Raw genomic sequence first — 20,838 nt, forward strand, 5'->3', positions numbered from 1 at the left:
CTTGGTGCTTGGAGTTTCAACATGGATCACGACTTCTGGTGTGGATTTGCTGTCAGTACCAACGGTGAAAGTAGATTCGGTTGAATATGTAGATGTAAAGGAACCTGTCCAGCCAGTAGTAGTAGTAGTAGTGATCTTGGTGCTTGGAGTTTCAACATGGATCACGACTTCTGGTGTGGATTTGCTGTCAGTACCTACGGTGAAAGTAGATTCGGTTGAATATGTAGATGTAAAGGAACCTGTCCAGCCAGTAGTAGTAGTGGTAGTAGTGACTGGCATTTTAGTTTGACCAGATATAATACCTCCTTGTTTACCTTCATCAATAACATGATCAATCAATGTACTAAATTGTTGGACAGTTTGAGTATGGGCAATAGTATTGGAACATGTATATTCAACACTGACTTCTTGACGAATATTATGTTGTCCTTCTGGGACATATTGAAGAGCATTTACCCAAAGAGTGAAATTTGGTTTAGTTTGAGGCATAGTGATCCATAAATTGTTACCAAAACAGTATACTTCAGCTTTAGAATCTTCATAATCAGTAGGGAACCACCAATCATTATACTTATCTGAAATGTAGGTTTGTATGGAAGAACAATCTAGTGTGTAGCCACCATTATTAACATCAAAATTAATTTCTTGAGTACCGCCGACCAAGAAACCATTTTCACATTTCATAGATAAAAAGTAAGATTCCAAAGAGTCATATGTAGTTGTACGAGAAACTGCATAAATAACATCGTTGAATGTGGCAGCTTCAAAAGTGATAGAAGCAGATAACTGTTCATGGATTGGAAGATCCATTTCACCACTATGGAAAAACTTTGCATTTTCTAAAGCATTAGAAGTAAGACGATCACCGTTATTAAAAGACAAACCTAATGTAATTACACCTGATAATGATTGATAATCATACAAAGGAGTTAAAGCATAGCAACTAATGACAGTTTCATTGTAAAGGTAGGCAGCTTGTTGAGTTGGAAGACATTGGAATAAATTTGTACCATCATCAAGGGAAACAAAGAATGTATTGTTGTTACCATCAAACTTGGCACGATAGACACGAGAAAAGGTAAGGGTAAAGTGATCACCTTCATTAATCAAAGAAGCATCTGGTAGGTTAAATTTTAAACTTGTAGACCAAGTTAAATGAGGGTAAAGTACATCATGTAGAGGTGTATATTCTAAAGATGAAAATTCAACATTGCTGATTTCTTCACCAAAGACACATCTCAAACATGCTATCCAAAGAAAAATATATTGTAAACCGAATATCATTTTTTAGAATTGATTATTATTAGTCGATTTATTATTGAGTTGTTTGATTGATGTTCTTTTTTGATCTATATTAATATTATAATATAATAAATTAAATGAGATATACCATTTTCATTCAATGTGATAAAACCTGACGTTTATATATTTTTATGAATGCAATTAAAATCAAAAAAACAACAACAACATTCAAGATAAGATAGACTAAAATTGTTATTCTAAAATCATATAGTTATTCCAGACCTTATTGAACGACACGAATAATCATAATATTAAAACATTTCGTTTTTACCTCAATTGCATGGTTTGGAGTTTTAAAACTTGATATTTATTATGCTCTAACCGCACCAGGTACACTCCAATACGTTGATCCAATTTAAAACCGCTCAAATGAAATTTCATGATAATTGACATCCATGCTAAGTTGATGCATTTTGATGCATTTTGTTACATACCAAAACTTAAGAAACGAAGAATGAGACATTCATACTGTTGCTAGGTTGACTACGGCAGGCTGAACAAGGCCTGCAGAAAAAGAATCATAAAATAGAGGGAACCATTGGTAACTAAGTAACATCAATTATTAACGAGTAAGGAATTATTTCTAGGAAATGTATCACATCACGTTTTGGCGTTCAATATTTGGGGTTCGCCCCATTATTCTGTTAATCACTTATTGATTGTTTTTTTTCTAATAATAAAAATAAGGAAGAATCGTAACTGCAGACCGTTAATCAAATAATTTTGATGCATTTTTTTTATTATTAGATCTAACGATAAAAATATACTAGAAAATAGAGCACCATATCTACTGAATAACCGAGATAACTTCTGAACCATCAATTGTAAAACAATCACACACTAAAACACTAAAGTTAGAGCTAAAAAGTACTGATAATAGTAGTGGTTGTTATGGCAGGTCAAATTTGACAATGGTCGTGGTTGTCGTTCCTCGAAAGCGTGTTTCTTTTTCTTTTTTTTTTTTTTGCATCTGAATTCGAATTTGCATTTTGGCATCCTTAGTACTGCGGACATATCTTCGTCGAGACTTTTGACTTTCCTATTTGGGACGACAATAGACGCCGAGATCTCATCACGAAAAAGAAAAGCGAAAAATCCTTCTATGGTCATCTCTGTCCAAATGTCCCAATTCAGAAATTGTAGGTACCAAAATATTGGTTTCTTTTTGTTTTTTCTTTTGCTTGGTGAAATAATACCAAATCTTTAAAAGTTGAAAACTTTTCGAATGGCAGAGGTATAGTATACCTAAAGAAAAGGATGAATGACTTTAATGTCTGTTTTACCTTATTGAATCGTAGATCAAGTGGTTAAATTGAGAGTTAACTTCGATTGTTTCGGATATTAGTAATGCTTAGTGCCCATTGATTGATTGATTGATGAATACGGTAACCAAGGAGCTCTTTTTACGTTTCTTTACTTTTGGTCAATTACCGAAGGATGCAGTTGGAGTAGCTGTTCGAAATATAAAACATTTTAATCCATGAGACCTATTATTGATGCTAGGTTTTCGATCTTTGAGGTTCTTTTCAATTATAATTTAATGACATGGCAACGTTGTATCTGCCTCCCAATTCTTTTAATAACTTTTTAATTTTTCTTTTTCATTATTGATTTGAATAAAAAGAAAAACTAGTTAAATGATAATTGAATTTTAACAATACAACTTATCTAACCATTCTATTGATGTTCCCATGGAGTGATCGATAGATTCCTGATTGGGATTGCTATCAGAAAGATCAATTTTAAAGAAGAGTATTATCTTTTAACACAAAACAAAACAGATCCAAAATTGAATATATAAATCCAGAACCTCAAATAATATAATAGCTATAGACATTTCTGGAATTAGATATATTACTGTCTATTGATTGCTCAAAACAATCAAATAGGCTGACAATTATGGAAATGTCTTATTCCCAATGATATTAAATGAGTAAACCTTCATTTTAATAAAACTTTAACTTTTTTGTCTTTATGGGCCTTTTGCTGACTTCATCTCATCTCATAAAAACGAATCATATGGCTTATTATTTTCCCTATTGATTATTTATGGTTCTATTTTTTTTTATTATTTTTTTCTTTTATTCGAACCTCTAAACATTAGAATTTCAATTACAATCCCGAGTTTGGCCATAAATAGATATAAATTAGTTTCTTCTGATCAAATTAAATTCCTTGAGTTTCAAATCAATTTCAAGTACTTGCAAAACCTTTGGTTCAATTACCTTGTACATAAATTTCTGAACATATTTGAATATCCCTAAAACTTAATCTAATTAGAAATATAATTATGATATGCTCTATTTTTTGGGTGGGACACTCCTAGACAAAAGCGCAACACCAACAAATGGATAGCCATTGGCTAGGAAATCCCTGTAGTAGGTTATATATACTATTTATCGATGTACATAATTCTTATTAATTTAAATGTCTTTAATTGAATCAAGACTAAGAAATGGTAAAAATGACATTAATATTTGTTTGATATGCATGTTTATTCCCCTGCCAAATTTTGATGTTGGCAAAAAAAAATTAAAGTCTTTACGTTTTACTTTAATTTACAATTTATTACTAGTTATGCCGTCAACATTAGATGAGACAATTTTCATCACTAGTATATATTGTTATTTTCAAAACTATATTTGCTGGAACAACTTTCAAATTAAAATATATAGAATCTTCATTTTGAAAAATCTCAAACTATAGCCTTGGCTTCACATCCAGGGCAATTATGTAAAACTTCATGAATGAATACATCACAGTCAATGCAAAAATCCTGTTTACAATCAGTACATCTATAACGTGAACTTGTCAATAATTCACCAGTTTTTTGATTTCTTAGAACAGGAAAACGAATTTGACAACTAAAGCAATTATCTGTTGGAAAATTTTCTGTATGAGGAACTTCAGAGAATGTCTTTAATGGCATTAGATGATGATATGAACGTGCTAAATGGGTTGATAAGATCAACATCAGGTCACAACATGGACATACTATTGGTAATGAACAAACTTTATTTTGACAATTTGGACAAAAATAACCACCATAAACTAGTTTTGAATGGCATGCACAGAAAGATGGAGAATCTTCAAAAACTCTTGTAGGAAAACCCATTTTAACCAAAGTAAAACCTTTATTAATTTTATTTACCGGTAGTGGTGTAACGGCTTCATCAAATAGTTCTTTAAAATGAGTTTCGTCTAAAATAATTCTGTAAAAAGAATCGTCATTATAATTGGTAGCTTTACATAACTCTTGACATATAGCTACTTGTGCAGATAACCCAATAACTTTCACACGAATCTTTTCCTCCACCAAAGATTGAATAGTTTGATGAATATCACCAGGATCGGTACTAGATAAACCTCCAAATACGATCAAAACTTCCCGTGTACAATGTGCAGGGACTGGTAATAACAACCCTCTTGCCATTTCTAATGCATTTTGTAAAGATGGGTTGCCTTTAGGTTCTTGTCTTCTTATTGATTTCAAAGCATCAATATGTTCTTGTGGATTACCACTTACTGGAGTTAGTAATTGAGCCAGACCATTTTTCATAATAACTATACCTAGTTGAGAAATTGGATTTTGATCAAAAAATTCATGAGTGAAGTCAATTGCGTATTGTATACTCATGACATTTCGATTTGGTCTTAAATCCTTTTCTGCCATTGCTTCGCTACAGTCCAAGACTAAGATTAAAGATCTAATGATACCTCTCTGATATGGCGTTACAACTTTTTGCGCTGCTCTTTTCTTTCTTGCTTCAACGAGACTTGCAACCAAGGCGGTCATATCACCTTCTTCATCTACAGTCACCAAATCCCAACTTCTCTTTAGTTCATCTTCCCAAGAATAACCACCACTTACACCTTGTAGTTTATCATTGGATATCTTCTTTTTTTTAGACTTTCGATCAGGATGAGACCTGTTAGATGACTTTACCTTATCATCATCGTCATCTGCTTCATTTTGTCTTTTTGGTTGTTCATCAAAGTTTGAACGTTTTGAATAATCGTTTACCCTAACCGTATTTTGATCTTTATTTTTCTTTTTAATGATACCATCTTCATCGTCTTCATCATGGGTGAAATGAACACCTTTTTTAAGTTTCCTATTGTGAGTTGAATTTACCAGAACATTTTCATTATCGTCATTATCAGAATCTGATCTAACAGTTGGACTCATCGCTCCTAAAATGTTTTACTTTAACTTAATATACTGCACAATATTACTTCGATCTTTCTCTAAAATAAATTGAAATAATTGAGTGTAGTTCTGAATATGACACTATGGGGATATGGTATGATATGGTATGGTATGATATAATCGGAAGTAGGAAGAGAGACAGAAAAACCACTGATTATTGAATGCTAGGAGGTCAACCAGAAACTAACTGGCTAAAGAAGTGCTATACCAATAGATTTTTAATCCTACAATACAGAACAATTATCTTTAAGTGAGAAGATCAATCAAACTTTCAATCAATTTATTCCTCTAGTGAGTTGAAGTACTTGAATAAATCAGTTTAAATTAGCTGAAGCTTCTTTACGTTTCGCCAATTTCGAAATGGTTTAAAAACCTAAGAAGTAAGTTACCCTGCCAACCAAGTAACTATCACGTGCAAGTAGCTTTCTTACGGATCTGTCTGTATATGTTTGCTATTCTCCTTCTCCTTCTTCGGATGGAGAAATCACAATTGGCGAAATCAATGGTACCAAGACCATACAACACACACGCACACAAGTAAATGGATAATCAAGACAAGAAGACTACAACTTTGTTTGCAACATTTAACACAATATTTCAACAATAAATTGCCCTTTTCCAAAAATTTAATGATTCAACGAGTACATCAACTCGCGTAATTATGAATTAATCAACTATTCTTGTCTTATTTTCCCATTTGAAAAGTAAATACATGTTAGGTATCCGCTGCGGTACATATTGGAATTAAGTCCCTATTATCATTTCCAATGGCCTTTGAATCTACAAGTTTTGTTTTCATCTTAATATTCTCTATTCTAGTTATCAGAAAACTTTGTGAGGGAAGGGACTATCTCTTCTAAATTCTGTCTGTTACTCTTCTATAGTTACCATACCATTTACTTGTTGTGACTATAGGTATATATATAGATATGTTTCACGTGATCAGATACTCTTAGCTTGGCTCCCCCATCCAAAACCCGAGCCGAGAACCGACCGAGCCGAGAGATTTTTCAAAAAAATTGTTATGTTTCTGTATTGTTTCAACATAGTTTAATACGAATGGATTGTAAGATCTATGACACCAGATAATAAGTGTTATTATCGTTCATACTTATAAAGAATAATAGTAATTACTATTTGAAACAATTGTATAGTATTGTATATTATTTACTTACTTTGTACATTAGAAGAAGAAAATATAGAACTCTTTATTAATAAATATACTTATTAACAGTACTAATCTACCACCAAATAGACGAATAGAATAAATACCATAACAGCATTTACTCGACGTACAATTATTAGATATCTACAACTAAAGAATTCACAACAAAGAATACATTTCTTTCAAGTCACATGATTTAGTTTTTCCTTTAAATATTAATAAACCACCTTTAATTGTGGTGGCATAAAACATTGATATAGACTACAGACAAACAGACAATAACCAATAATTTTAAATTTAGTCTAATTCGCTTCTCTTCAATTCAATTTCCCAAGGTTTCTCGTAAACTATTCTTTACCAAAGCGAACACCCAGCGTAGATGCGTCAATTACAGAATGTTTAACTGGTTAACATCTTTCTCGCTCTTTTAGTTTCCCTTTTTATGCGATGAGATGAGATGAGATGAGATGAGATCAAGGGATCTCTTAGATTTTTTTTTTAGTTTTTCACTTCGAATTGGTTGGCTCATTTCAATTGAGTAGAATGAATCGGATAATAATGCATTTATCTACATTTTCATTCTATGCAACTATAATTTTATGTTGTAGAAATATTTGTAGAATTAATTTGCAACATTGTGTGGTTTGTATCACAAGAGACTGGGAAATTGGATACAGAGTCTTTATTTTATTTTTAGAAAGTAAGTGATACCACTAAACTATACACATACCCAATAGCGTTGTCATAGTCATTATTGTGATCGATTGATCTGTGTATGCATATATATATATTAAAATGAAGTTTATTGTCGAATTTGCATACTGATAATGGTCTTATTCGGTCGAGAAGTTATATTAGATGGCTAATACTCACGATACTTCTTTAGTTAATTACTTGAACCATATTAATGCTAAAAACAAAACTTTTTAAAATGTGATTCCTGATAGTAGACGTCGAGGTTACGATGAGTTAGAAATGTAATATATATATATAACAAAATTGTCAATCGATTTATTCTTATTAATACTATCTCTTACACATCCTCTTTTTATTTTAATACCTTTTTATATTATTGTATTGTAAATATCAAAATATATCAATATATCAATATATCAAGACCTAATCAATTGAGATGTCTGAAAATAGTAGCATTGATTTGGAGAAAAAACAGAATCTAGACGATTCACAGGTTTCTGTATCTTCTCATTCAACAGATTCTAAATCACATACTGATCATTCAACATCTGAACAAAATATTGATGTCGCATATAACTTTTGAAAAAAAATGGTATACAAGAAGACACTGAAATCATTAAAACTGTCAAACCAACTACTCAAACTTTATTGAATGGTACTTCTGATTTATCTCCAAAGACTTTAAGAAAATTAGATTTCGTTATCTTACCTTTCTTATGTTGCATTTATTTTTTAATGTTCTTCGATAAGGTTTTATTAAATTATGCTGCAGCAATGGGTATTAAAAAGAACCTAAAAGACAATGAATTTTCTGATTTAAATACTATATTTGGTGCAGGTTATATCTTCATGATGCCTTTCACTTCCTATTTCTTTCAAAGATTTCCTTTATCAAAAATTTTAGGAACTTTTATATTCCTTTGGGGTATAGTTTTAGCCTGTCATTCTGCTTGTAAAACCTATGCTTCTTTAATGGTTGTTCGAGTTTTGCTAGGTATGTTTGAATCTTCAAGTGCCGCTGGCTGTATTGCAATTAGTGGTATGTATTACACTAAATCTGAACAAAGTAAAAGAATTGGGTTTTGGTGTATTCAGGCTGGTACTGGTTATATCGTCGGTGGTTTAGTTTCATTCGGATTTCAGCATTATCATGGTACAAAATTCGAATCATGGCAAATTATGTTCCTAGTCGTCGGTCTTGTTACTATAGCATTTGGTGCATTGACGTTTGCATTATTACCAGATAATACTACTAATGCTTGGTTTTTATCACAAGAAGAAAAAGTCGAAGTCATCGAACATATTAGAGATAATCAAACTGGTTTGGAAAATAAAGCATTCAAATGGGAACAAATTAGAGAACTATTCTTTGAAGATAAATTAACATGGTTAATGCTTTTGTTCACAGGTTGTTCTCAAATATCAACTGGTGCTATCGGTTCATTTTCTGTCACAATTACCGGTACTTTTGGTTTTGATAGTTATGACACCGCCCTTCTACAAATTCCAATTGGTGTTTTGGTTATAATAATTATCTTCATAACCACTCAAATGTTGGCATACTGGGGTCAATATACTTTAATTACGACTTCAATGTTTATCCCATCTGTCATTGGTTGTATCGTATTGATTAGTTTACCATTGTCTCATAAGGTAGGTAATTTATTGGCATTGTACTTGGTTTATAGTGGTTCATGCCCTATTACTAACATTTACATTTGGAATTCTTGGAATACTTCAGGATATTCTAAAAGAATATTCAGGAATGCTGCTACATTAATTGTTTACAATGTGTGTACCATCGTGGCTCCACAAATGTTTAGAGAATCTTCTGCGCCAAGATATATCCCAGCAAAAATTGCATTGCTTGTAACCCAATGTGTATGTATACCATTGCAATTATACATTGGTTACTTAAGTAAGAAAGAAAATGAAAAAAGAGATAAAGAACAAGAAGGAAAAGAACCTGAAAGATATGAGTTTTTAGATTTAACTGATATTCAAAATAGAAATTTCAGATACATGTATTAATATAATTCAAAATCAAAAGCCAACAAATTTTTAACTATTGTATAGTATCATATATATAATTAATAGTAATAGTAATAATATAGATAGAAGAATATCCAACTTAGAAAAAATTCTTATTAACTGAAAGTTCACAAACTAAAAGAAAGAATATATTTTGCAATAATTAAATAATATATTATGATTAAATTAATGATATCTATAAATAAGTTACAGAGGCCAGAAGGTCCTCTAAAGACCTTGGGAACATGAAATAGGTTTCTAATGTTACAACTAAGTGAAGTAGATGAAAATTGTAAAAATGATATCACCATTATGATGTGAATGATATATATGCCTAATTAAAAATCCTTCAATTTTTACTCTGCGGAGCACTAATTTTTGGACTTGATGAAGTTGATGCTAATGGAGATTTAGAGCTACTCTTTCTTTTCGTTAGTTTGGGAGTCTGTTTAACGAGTACACTGTCGGTCATCCTACTTTGGCCCTGTTTCCAGTTATCAAAATCAATCAAACCTTGCATGCAACCCCATTCAGTGATTTTTTTGCTTAACCAATGTAGATTCACTGGTTTCGTCAAGTAATCATTACAACCGGATATCAGTGCTTCTCTTTTATCTGTTAAGGAGTTTGAAGCAGTAAACGCAACTATAATAACCGGTGCTCCTGTAGAATTTTTGTCTATTTTTTTGGTATCCTCTAAATTAGTTGTTGACGTAGTGGATGAAGCCTTTTGAATACCTATACCTTTGTGTTTTTCATACTCTCTGATTTCCTTGGCCGCATCGATACCAGATAATACAGGCAACTGCAAATCCATAAAAATTAGATGTAACCCCCCTTCTTTCCATTTATCTACTGCTTCTCTTCCATTCTTGGCAACCTTATAGGATATTTTATGTTTCCTTAAAAATGAAGCTAAAATGGTTTGGTTAATTACATTATCTTCAACAATCAGAACATTAATCTTTGGAAAGACCTTTTCACCAGTAATCTTGAATTCTGGATGTGAAACTATGGGTACCGAAGCATCCTGGAAAGCGCTTGAGTAATTGCTTGAAGTTGACTTAGCAATCATGGCTGATGAACTTATTATAGGATTACTGTTATCATTATTATGAATCGTATTGGAATTAGTATTGGTGCTTGAGTTACTAATACTCTCTCTCGGTTCAACACCGCCATCACTTATTCCTGAATCATTTGTAGAAGCGGTTCCTTCCTGTGTAGATAACATAATTTCATCATTTGTTTTGTTGACAAATGATGAAATAGTTGAAGAGGAGCCTCCACCTGTTTTGTTCCGTAGATTATTTTCTTCATTAAAGTTTTTGGGCAATAATAAAATAGCTTGTTTTGGAGAATCTACATTTTTCTCACTCCCCAAATCTTCGGAAACCTTTCTTAATTGTTCTTCATTGGTTATCAGTTTGAACTTTTTTTCTTTTCCACTCAGACTTTGTGTAACAGAATCACAACTTCCAAACCGACTGCCATCTTTAATCAAACCTTCTTCGCCCTTAAAACCTTCAGTTTTTTCATTTTCCATCAGGTTTTCTCCATAATATGGAGATCTTAACATTTGTTCTGTTATCTCGTCATTAGTTGGTACATAATCATTGAAATCGAAAGATACTGTAGGGGAAATCTCATTATTTTCATTAGTTGGTATACCACTAGAGAAGATAAGAAGAGCTTCAGAAACTTTCTGTGCACCCAACGAACCGTAGAGTTGTAAGTAAATATTTTTTATTAATTCATCCGGTTCGAATGTTATCCTTACATTAGAATCATTGACACGGATAGAGGTCCATTTTAGATCCAGATTATTGAAATCAAGATAATTTGTAGATTGGCTTGTGTTTATGGGCGAGAGTCTCCCTAAAGTTGGCGTTGGTGCCAAATATTGTAAATTTATATTTGAAGAAGAATGGAAAATTAATGGCGGGGAAGTTGAATTAATGCTATGTGATTCATTTTTGATATTATTTGATTCTGCTTGTCTTAGGCTTTGCAGACTAACGCTCGACCTGTTCTTCGAAGAGTTTTCATAATGTAAACCATTATGGGAATCCATTCTTGATAGTGGTGCTTCCATATAGAAATGTAAACCTGGCGAAACTTTTTTCCTCTCGGTATGAATTCGTTGATTACTTTCAATTGAAAGCAATGATGTGTTTGCATTGTTATTGATATTGTTATTGTTAGTAACTTTGCTATTTTTAATTGGTAAATAAAATCCAATTGTAATTGAGCAAGTATCATTTTCTCTTGACCATCTTGAATTATTTAATTTAGTTAAAAGTTTTGTTTTCAAATCATCTATAGTATCTGATTCTGTAAACTCTATGGCAGTAGCTTGTCCTTTAGAATTTCCCAATCTTTCGTTATCGTCGATTTTAACCCAAATCTTCCAATCCAAAGCTACGTTCAAAGCCAAATTACCTCCTCTTGGCAATGGGGATAATGCTTTCCGCCTTTCAGATAATTCAAACATATAAAAGATAAAAACTACTTTTCAAAGAACAAAAGAGAAGACTTTGGGAGGGATACAGTCAATTTCAAAATAGTATAGTGATATTAAATGCTTCGTATGTTGTTCACCCAAAGAGAAAAAAGGAAATAAACCGGTCAACAGTTGTAACCCTTCTCTGTAAAGATAATTAAATCAAAGTATGTATATGCTAAATTTGATACACCCCCCTTACCAAAATTTCTGCTATAAATCTCTTGGAAATTTTCAAACTCAATCTTAAATGTGATCCAAATTGTTATATCTATTCCCTTCCTTATCTTGATTATATTTACTTTGATGCTTATTAGTTATAATTATTTTGGCCTATTTCTATAGTAATCGAATTTTTTATCAATAATACTAAAGAATTATCCTGGAAAAAAAAATATAATAAAATAAAATAAAACAAAAGAATAAAACCAACCACTAACAATCAAGGAAATAAAAGTAGCTTCTCTACCTGTGGTTGTCAATTTGTCTATTTAGAATTGAATACACCAAATATTTATTTAACCTCTACTTCTTAAATATATATCTTTCTATTAGTTTCAATAGTTCCTTGGATACTTTTGCCAAAATTCAATATAATCCTGGAAAGAAAATAGGCAAATAAAAAAAAAAGAGAACAGGAAACTGAACTAAAACTAAAACTAAAACTAAAACTAAAACCACCTCGCTCTCTCTTATATCTTCAACAGCAACCTTTCACCACTCCTTCTTCCAGTCAAGATGAACCTTTAAAAGTCTTGTAATAGTTTCGAAAGTCTTTAAAAAGTTTCAATGATTTTTTAATCAACTTTTCCACTTTTTCCATCGAATGTGATGATGTGATTATTAACAAGAGGTGAAATATTCAAAAAAATGTTGTTTCTTTGACTTAATCAATTCGAATTGATGATCTAAGAAGGTTAGATGTGATTGTTTAAGGTCTTTTTATGAGGTGAAGAGATGCATTAGACTTTATGTTTAGAGGATGGATCGATAGATTTGTCAATTTATAGACGTTCGATGGAGTTATCTTTGAAATTTGTTGCTTTAGTGTGAGTGTTTTAGGCAGGGTTTTTTTGGTCAAGTGATAATAAATAAATATATAAATAAATAAATAAGTATATATATAACAACGGTTAGGGGATTTAAAATGTTATCTGTTGAGGATAAAGGTAGGTATTTATTGCAATATTTATTAGATTGTAGAGGTATCTGTCATGAGAATGCATTGTTATTGGTTTTGATCAAATTGGATAAGGATTCCGTTGATGAGGAAGGGTCTCCAAATAGAACGTTTGAAGATTATTTGAAATATTTGCAAGATATTGTTGACGAGATTAATGTTAAATTAAATAGATTGAATTATAAAATTGTAAGGATCAACCATCCCAGTGGTGCCCGTGTCATCAGTCGGTATACTAAAAGTTATCTGAGGGATCATGAACAAGATTTTGGATCGTTTTTTAATCTACAAGACCCTGCTACCAGTGCCATTACTGCAAATAATAATGATCAAAATGTGTCTATCGAATTGCCTCAGAGTAGTAGATATTATGTTTATATCAATCTAGAATCGAACGAAGAGACAAAATTGGCCACTAGATTCTCGTTAAAGGAAATAGAGTTCATCAAATGGGCAATTCAGGAATTTATGATAAATGGATCGACTATCGAAACTACAAATAGAATACCTTCTTCGATAATCGTTAAGGAAATTAACAGAATTCTAAAAGAAGTGTCTACAGATGAGAGTCCCCAGTTTTGGAATTCATATTGCACGTTCACAAAGGGATCTCTTAACTTAAGTAAATTCAGAGATCTAACCGCTTCTGAAACAGATGACCTTCTTATACGGCTATGTCGATACAAATGGTTCTATCGAACCGATGAAGGTACCTTTGGAATGGATCTTCGTTGCATTACAGAATTGGAACAATACCTAATAGAGACATTTGAATTCAAAACATGTACTGTCTGTAAACATATCGTGTTGCAAGGAGTTCTTTGTAGGGATGCCCAAACTGATGAAAACTGTAGTATGTGGCATGTCGATTGTTTCCAACACTATATCACTCATAGCAGGAAGAGTTGCAGCAACTGTGAATCGGATTTAATGACACAAGGTGTCTATGTGATTTAGTACATGCACCAATATATATATATATATATACATAGAGATTTTTCTTTTAATGTTTTTTTTTAAAAAATGCATTTCAAGTATACAATTATTATATAATTCTAAGCATACATCTGACGTATTATGAGATTGCAGTGTACTCTTCTTAACCGGTTTTCCTTTTTTTTTTACTTTGTTTTTGTTCAACAAGTATTGTCGTTTGGTTAGTTCCCTCTATTTACATGGATCGTAGATTACACACAAAGCACTATTTCATTTTCTCACACCACCTTTCTTCTCCAAGAAATCCTTAGCTTCATTAATCTTAGTGGCCAGATAAGGAGAACCACCTTTATCAGGATGGTTCGCCAACATTATTCTCCTATGAACCTCTTTTAGTTTTTTCTTTGTTAAATTACTCTCCTTCAGATTCAAAATCTGTAATGCTTCTTTCTGATTCATCTTTGGATCGAATCCACCTTTCAAGAAAGTAGAAGCAGCATTGCCCCCACTTTTACCGAAAGCCTTGTAGGCCCCAGCAAAGGCATACAAAGTGAAAAATCCACCTATACTAGTCAGAACTGGATGATCACCCATGTATTGAATAGCATTATCAAAATACAGATCCATTCCACTCTTTGTTGACCCTACCTGTTGAGAACCCATATCCAAACTGACAGTAGCTTCGTTATTCATCAACTTCGAGTTATCCTGACCAGGGATAGGCAATTGAGGAATTTCGAAAGCACCATTCCCAGAATTATCACTAGCAGACATCCTTAAATTAGTCGTGTATTTCTTTATATCTTATTCTATAATAAAGTAAAGTTCTGTTATCTCAGCTGTCCCTTCTCTTAAGATAAAGAAACAATGGCACCACAGTCACACTAACAGTTGAAAGTTTGTGAACCCAGAACCAAGTAATCAGTATCCAAAAAAAAAAAAATGCAAAACAAATAAACAGAGAGTTAACCTTATAGAACCACCACTGTTCGTCAGCTTTCCATTCTTTTGTATAGAATTAGAGAGAGGTCTTCAATCAGATCAGACACTTTCTAATCTTTTATTCCAATTTCTTAAAAATTTTTCAATGCTCTGTGCTGTGGGAAGGTCCAAATGTCCAAAATTTTGAAAAATTGATCGAACAAGAACTAAACCAGTTGCAGTTGATGTATAAAAGATGTGGTGATGAGCAGAGTTAGGAAGTGATGGGATGGGTTTACGATTATATTTTGGGATGGTGGGGGAACCAGCAAGTGGTGGTTGCATTTTGGTGTGGGAGTGGCTATTTAGTTTGTGAACGATACAAGAGTTTATTACGATAGTTTGGTGAAATTTTGTCAAATTTGGTGCTAAGATACAGACTCAGATACAGCTAGAAAGATATGAGAATTTATCAGTGTCACTTTTGTTCGTCACCAGTTTATCCTGGTCACGGTATTATGTTTGTTAGGAATGATGCTAAAGAGTTTAGGTTCTGTCGTTCCAAATGTCACAAGAACTTCAAGCAACGTCGTAACCCACGTAAGTTGAGATGGACCAAGGCCTTCAGGAAGGCTGCTGGTAAGGAACTAGCAGTTGATTCAACTTTGACCTTTGCCCAAAGAAGAAATGTTCCTGTCAGATACAACAGGGAATTGGTGGCTACTACATTAAAGGCTATGTCTAGAATAGAAGAGATCAGATTGAAACGTGAAAGAGCTTTCTATAAGAACAGAATGAAGGGCAATAAGGAAAGAGACTTCTTGAGAGACAAGAAGTTGGTGGAATCAAACCCTGAACTGTTGAGAATGAGAGAAGTAGAGATCGCAAATAGACTAGCCAAAGAACAAGAAGAAGAAGAAGATCTAGAGGAAGAGGAAGAAGATATGGAAATCGATTCTGAGGAAGAAGAAGAAGAACAATTGGAGAAACAAAAGATTTTGTTAAAGAACAAAAAGAGAAACTCCAAGAAGATTGCATTTTGAAGAATAATTGATTAATCCCCTTCTGATAGACATATATGGTACGCCCATTTTTTCTGATTTTTTGTATACATTTCCTAAACTTTGTAACATATAAAATTTTATAATTACTACTTTTATTATTATTATTATTATATCATCATCATAACTACACAATCTATTATACTATAAATGTTAAATTCCAAGAAACTCTTTCCCTAGGTCTGAACTCAAAAATTCCTTTAAAATCGTCAATTCTTGCAAACTAATCCTTTTAATATCTAGAACCTCAGTGCAACAGACCCCATTATTCCATAATCCAATTCGAATATCAATTGGATCACCCAATTGAGGTGCCATTCCCATGTCGCTGTTCTTGAATCCATCACCAAAGACTTCTTGAAACAAGCTATCATCTATCATTAAACTAACAGTTTTAAGCTCATCACAGCCATCCGTAGAATCCCGTTTTCTATAATCTGTCAAGTCCTGTACGACCAATTGGGATCTACGACCCTTACGATCTGGTTCACAATACCGTATGTCCACTAGTTGCACAAACATTCGAATCCTCATCGACTCATCCTCATTATTGCTGCTATTGTTATCGGATTGATTAATATTATTGATGAGATCTGTTAAATCAGAGACATTCAACAAAATCTTGCTCATAGAGACCAATCCAGGTCATGTATTAAATTACTGATCTTTACAATAAATGTATTTAATAATGAACCTGTTAACGTTTTGTTCAATGCAACTTTTATAAATTGTTGTTAGTGAAATCTGATTTCAAGAACAATTAGTTAAAATCAGAATTTAAGTGTCCATACGTTGTGGGGATTCAAAATGAGAAAAAGTGAGCTTTTGGAGTAGTTTAGAATCTGGATGACAAATGTTCTACACATATAAAATATATGTATATTATATAGATGTTGTATGGCTGGGTATAACATCAACTTGTATTTATTATGGGTTGTTTAACTAGATAAACAGGTAAAAACCAAAATATTATGAGGATGGAAAAAAAAACAATTCGACAACTGCAGGACTCGAACCTGCGCGGGCAGAGCCCAAAAGATTTCTAATCTTTCGCCTTAACCACTCGGCCAAGTTGCCACTTTAATTATTGTGAATTTTATTATCCTAAAACGGTGGCACCACCTAATATCAGTGGAATTTTTCTTTTACTACTTTTTCCTCATTTACAAAATATCAATCAGCTTATCTATTAAAGTACGTTCATCTGCATCGATAATTTTTATTATCCCCTATGGATGGTTTGTAGATATCGAGGACCAATCGAAACAATTGAATTGGGGAGATTTCATATTGTATTTGTCTTGAAGATCTATAAAAGATATGAAAGTTGGCATAATCCCTTACCAAAAGGATGCTGATTTTGTTTATAAAGATTCAACAATTAATGAATCCAAACCATCTTTGCCGATATTGCATGAAACTCATGGTTACATTTATGATGACAGGAATCTAAGATTTTTGAAACCAGAAGATATACCGTTGAATAAGCGTAATTTTATTTACAGACCTTGTTCTGCGAATCCATTGTTTACAGAATTAGGTTATGCATGTACTGAATATCCCTTTGATCATCCAGGTATGAATATGATGGATCGATCTGATGGTATCTCATTGATTGAAGGTTCAAATAATATTATCTGTGTGAAAGATTCATTAGGTTGGAGAACTAGCAGGTGCGATGTGTGCATTAAAGAAGGATCTTGTTATTGGGAGGTAGAAGTTATGAAAGGTGGGTTACCTTCTATTGATGATGATTCAAACATGACTTTACAAAGGAAGAAAGAACTATTCAATACAACACCTCACTTGAGAATTGGTATTTCGAGACGTGAAGCGACTTTGGAATCACCAGTAGGGTTTGATTCTTATGGTTACAGTATTAGAGATATATCGTTGGAGTCCATCCATGATGGTAAGATTTCTCAAGTACTATCATCAACAGAATCTTTGAAGAAAGGCGATCGAATGGGGTTTCTATTGACCTTACCATCATTTGAAGAACAGGTGAAACAAGCGAAAGAATATACTCAAAGAAGAATCGATGCATTGATAAGTCATTCAAACGATAAGAAATCTAACGATATCAATGGAGGGAATTCCAATGAAGAATCTACTTATTACAAGAAAAAGACTAAGTTTGTTCCATCACATAACGATTTTATAAAAGAGTTATTAGAAGATATCGATTTCAACAATGTAATCAGAGATAAGATTCCAATTAGATATAAAAATCAATTATTCTTCGAATCTACAGACTATATCAAAACAACAAAACCAGAGTATTACACATTGGACAAACGAGAAAGAGAAGACTACTACACATTGAAGGGGTCATCATTAGGTGTATATCTTAATGGTAAATACCTTGGCGATGCATTTAAAGATATCAAACCATTCCTTCCACCATTTAGTGAATTACAATACAACGAAAAGTTCTATTTTGGGTATTGGAAGAATGGTGAAATAATTGAAGATAATGAAAAGGATTATAACGAGAATACCAGTAGCAATACAAACAATAGTAATAACAGAAACAACATCAACAATGACAATGGAAACAATAATATCAATACCAATACCCAAAAGAAAGGCTTAATATTGAGAAATAAATATGTTAATAATAACCAACTTGGATATTATCCAACTATTAGTTGTTTCAATGGTGGGACAGCAAAAATAATAACAGAAAAAGATGAATGTAAATATTTTGATGAAATAAGTAAAGCCAAACAAAATGAATCAATTAAATCATTAAATTCATTGTACATGGAACAAATTGCTGAAGATATCGTTTGGGATATAATCGATGAGATAGAAGAAGAATCGAATATTATCAACAAAAAATGATGTTTAAGAACGGTTAAATTTTAGATTAAGAAAGATCGAGGTAGTTAGATCAATTAGCAAGTCATGTATAGAATATAGAATAGAGACACCAATACTTTATACCATTCATTAAACATCCATTCCATTGCATAAGTCTGCCAATGTCATCATCGATGAGGCATCACGGCTTACGATGCCCTTCGTATTCTAACAAACGCATCAAAATTGCATTAATTAAAGGGCTTATTTCCAATATCATAATGGTAATAAAGCAGGAGATGGATGAGGATTCAATCGAAGTTGTTATAGTTATAAGCAAGGTTTGATCCATCTATTGATTAGTTTATAAAAGTAATACCAAGCTCATATTAAGATTTTGTGTATTTTATTTTATTTAATTTTGCCGTTCGAAGGATTATTTGCTAATATCATTTAGGAAAAAGGATATAGAGATATAATAAGAATATATATATATATATATAATACAAAGTATAAGGCAAAATTTACAAGTGTGGGATATTAGAGAGCATGAACGAGACTACTACTTCTAATAACCCTGGATATATGTTAGAGATCATTGTTTCTGATCCCCAGAAACATAGCGGTGGTGATGGTACTAGCTCATCTTCATCATCTGGATCATCTTATGTTACCTATCAGGTCTCTACCAAGACTGATAATCCATCATATATTAAGAACCATTCTGGAAATACAGACACCACTGCAGCAGCCACTAATAGTATTATAGTTGTTCATAGACGTTATAGTGACTTACAATTACTTTATAACATACTATTAAATGAATATCCTACATGCATTATTCCACCGTTGCCAGATAAGAAAGTATTGCAATATATAGCAGGAGATCGATTCAGTACAAGTTTCACTCAAAAGAGATGTCATAGTTTACAAAATTTCTTACGTAGGGTGGCCCAACACCCCTAAATTAAGAGAGTCTAGTGCGTTAGAGATGTTCTTGGTTAGTCCAGATTGGGATGTCTACCGTAAGAGTGTTAGTGGTAATTTGAGCACCCCAAGGGAATACTACAAGAGAAGAGGTAACTGATGTGATAATGAATGCATTTAAGAGCGTGCATACGCAGAATGAAGAGTTTTCCAAGATCAAAGAGAAGAGTGAGAAATTAGACACACATGTTAATAAACTGGATAAAACATTTGGCAAACTTGTTAAGAAACAAGAAACAGTAGGCGAAGATTTCAATAAGATTGGATACAATTTACAAGATATCCAAGAATTATTGATTAACGTGAATAGCCAGCAATTGAGCGACTCATTGAAAACATTTGGGGATGGGTTGATCGAAATATCATATGGTATGAATGATCTAAATAAATATTTGGAATACGAGTATATAGTTGATCTAAAGGACTTGGAACATTACATCCGGGAATTGAAGCAGTTGGTCAAACAAAAGGAACAAAAACAGATTGATTACGAAGAATTGACGGAGTACCTAAACAAATCAGTCAATGAGAAGAACAACTTAATATCAGGGTATGGTAACAATAATTACATTACGAACAAGATTGAAGAGATAGCTGGTATCAACCAGGAATCTTCGAGGAGAGACAAGATCGATAAACTGGACAAAAAAATCCAAGCCTTGACCATTGAAGTGGAAAACTCCAATGAAGTATATAGAGTATTTGAGCAAGAAACGTTAAAAGAGGTGGAACTATTTGAGAAACTAAAGAACCAAGAATTGATAAATTCATTAAGTGGGCTAGCTGATAAAAATATCGAATTCTACGAAAAAATGTTAAAAGTATGGACACAGATAGATGACCAATTGAGTTCAAATACAACCACAGAACCGTCCAGTCGATGAATCTCCTTTATGTTTTAATCTATTTTTATGTCTTTTTTTTTTCCACCTTTTACCTTCTTCCCTAGCCTACCCACTGAATACAATGACAAACAAGACAGGGTCTTTTGCACTCCTCCTGTCCGTACTCCTGCTCTTTCTCGACCCAGGATCTAGGACC

The 20,838-nt window shown here is 32.6% G+C and overlaps 9 protein-coding genes, 1 non-coding gene and 1 further gene across 10 annotated transcripts, besides 3 other annotated features; 5 read left to right on the top strand and 6 right to left on the bottom strand.

Moving 5' to 3' along the window:
* On the bottom strand, window positions 1-1,284 carry SAG1 (Sag1p; the record flags this gene model as incomplete). The annotated part of the gene is made up of 1 exon (XM_001645437.1): window positions 1-1,284. A coding segment is annotated over one exon (1,284 nt), but the record flags the coding sequence as incomplete, so codon positions are not given.
* Window positions 1,285-3,997: 2,713 nt separating this feature from the next.
* SSL1 (TFIIH/NER complex subunit SSL1) lies at window positions 3,998-5,491 on the bottom strand (the record flags this gene model as incomplete). Its single annotated transcript, XM_001645438.1, has 1 exon — window positions 3,998-5,491. One exon carries the CDS (start codon window positions 5,489-5,491, stop codon window positions 3,998-4,000), a length of 1,494 nt encoding a protein of 497 aa, XP_001645488.1.
* Window positions 5,492-8,108: 2,617 nt separating this feature from the next.
* THI73 (Thi73p) lies at window positions 8,109-9,404 on the top strand (the record flags this gene model as incomplete). Its single annotated transcript, XM_001645439.1, has 1 exon — window positions 8,109-9,404. One exon carries the CDS (start codon window positions 8,109-8,111, stop codon window positions 9,402-9,404), a length of 1,296 nt encoding a protein of 431 aa, XP_001645489.1.
* A 349-nt stretch (window positions 9,405-9,753) lies between these two features.
* On the bottom strand, window positions 9,754-11,898 carry SSK1 (mitogen-activated protein kinase kinase kinase SSK1; the record flags this gene model as incomplete). The annotated part of the gene is made up of 1 exon (XM_001645440.1): window positions 9,754-11,898. The coding sequence occupies one exon, from the start codon at window positions 11,896-11,898 to the stop codon at window positions 9,754-9,756; it is 2,145 nt and encodes a 714-aa protein (XP_001645490.1).
* A 1,156-nt stretch (window positions 11,899-13,054) lies between these two features.
* Window positions 13,055-14,044, top strand: NSE1 (Smc5-Smc6 complex subunit NSE1; the record flags this gene model as incomplete). The annotated part of the gene is made up of 1 exon (XM_001645441.1): window positions 13,055-14,044. One exon carries the CDS (start codon window positions 13,055-13,057, stop codon window positions 14,042-14,044), a length of 990 nt encoding a protein of 329 aa, XP_001645491.1.
* Window positions 14,045-14,293: 249 nt separating this feature from the next.
* Window positions 14,294-14,797, bottom strand: PAM18 (Pam18p; the record flags this gene model as incomplete). The annotated part of the gene is made up of 1 exon (XM_001645442.1): window positions 14,294-14,797. One exon carries the CDS (start codon window positions 14,795-14,797, stop codon window positions 14,294-14,296), a length of 504 nt encoding a protein of 167 aa, XP_001645492.1.
* Window positions 14,798-15,405: 608 nt separating this feature from the next.
* RLP24 (ATPase-activating ribosome biosynthesis protein) lies at window positions 15,406-15,987 on the top strand (the record flags this gene model as incomplete). The annotated part of the gene is made up of 1 exon (XM_001645443.1): window positions 15,406-15,987. One exon carries the CDS (start codon window positions 15,406-15,408, stop codon window positions 15,985-15,987), a length of 582 nt encoding a protein of 193 aa, XP_001645493.1.
* A 171-nt stretch (window positions 15,988-16,158) lies between these two features.
* On the bottom strand, window positions 16,159-16,635 carry TEN1 (Ten1p; the record flags this gene model as incomplete). Its single annotated transcript, XM_001645444.1, has 1 exon — window positions 16,159-16,635. The coding sequence occupies one exon, from the start codon at window positions 16,633-16,635 to the stop codon at window positions 16,159-16,161; it is 477 nt and encodes a 158-aa protein (XP_001645494.1).
* A 365-nt stretch (window positions 16,636-17,000) lies between these two features.
* Kpol_1004trna1 lies at window positions 17,001-17,082 on the bottom strand. Its single transcript has one exon. It is a non-coding gene; the product is annotated as a tRNA-Ser (tRNA).
* Window positions 17,083-17,325: 243 nt separating this feature from the next.
* On the top strand, window positions 17,326-18,852 carry BRE2 (Bre2p; the record flags this gene model as incomplete). Its single annotated transcript, XM_001645445.1, has 1 exon — window positions 17,326-18,852. The coding sequence occupies one exon, from the start codon at window positions 17,326-17,328 to the stop codon at window positions 18,850-18,852; it is 1,527 nt and encodes a 508-aa protein (XP_001645495.1).
* A 507-nt stretch (window positions 18,853-19,359) lies between these two features.
* Window positions 19,360-19,773: a sequence feature (similar to hypothetical protein; correction of possible frameshift sequencing error~similar to Saccharomyces cerevisiae SNX4 (YJL036W)).
* On the top strand, window positions 19,360-20,681 carry Kpol_1004p10 (the record flags this gene model as incomplete).
* Window positions 19,775-19,858: a sequence feature (similar to hypothetical protein; correction of possible frameshift sequencing error~similar to Saccharomyces cerevisiae SNX4 (YJL036W)).
* Window positions 19,860-20,681: a sequence feature (similar to hypothetical protein; correction of possible frameshift sequencing error~similar to Saccharomyces cerevisiae SNX4 (YJL036W)).
* Window positions 20,682-20,838: the final 157 nt, after the last annotated feature.

This window comes from Vanderwaltozyma polyspora, genomic scaffold, assembly GCF_000150035.1.
Source record: "Vanderwaltozyma polyspora DSM 70294 KpolScaffold1004 genomic scaffold, whole genome shotgun sequence".
Lineage (NCBI taxonomy): Eukaryota > Fungi > Ascomycota > Saccharomycetes > Saccharomycetales > Saccharomycetaceae > Vanderwaltozyma > Vanderwaltozyma polyspora.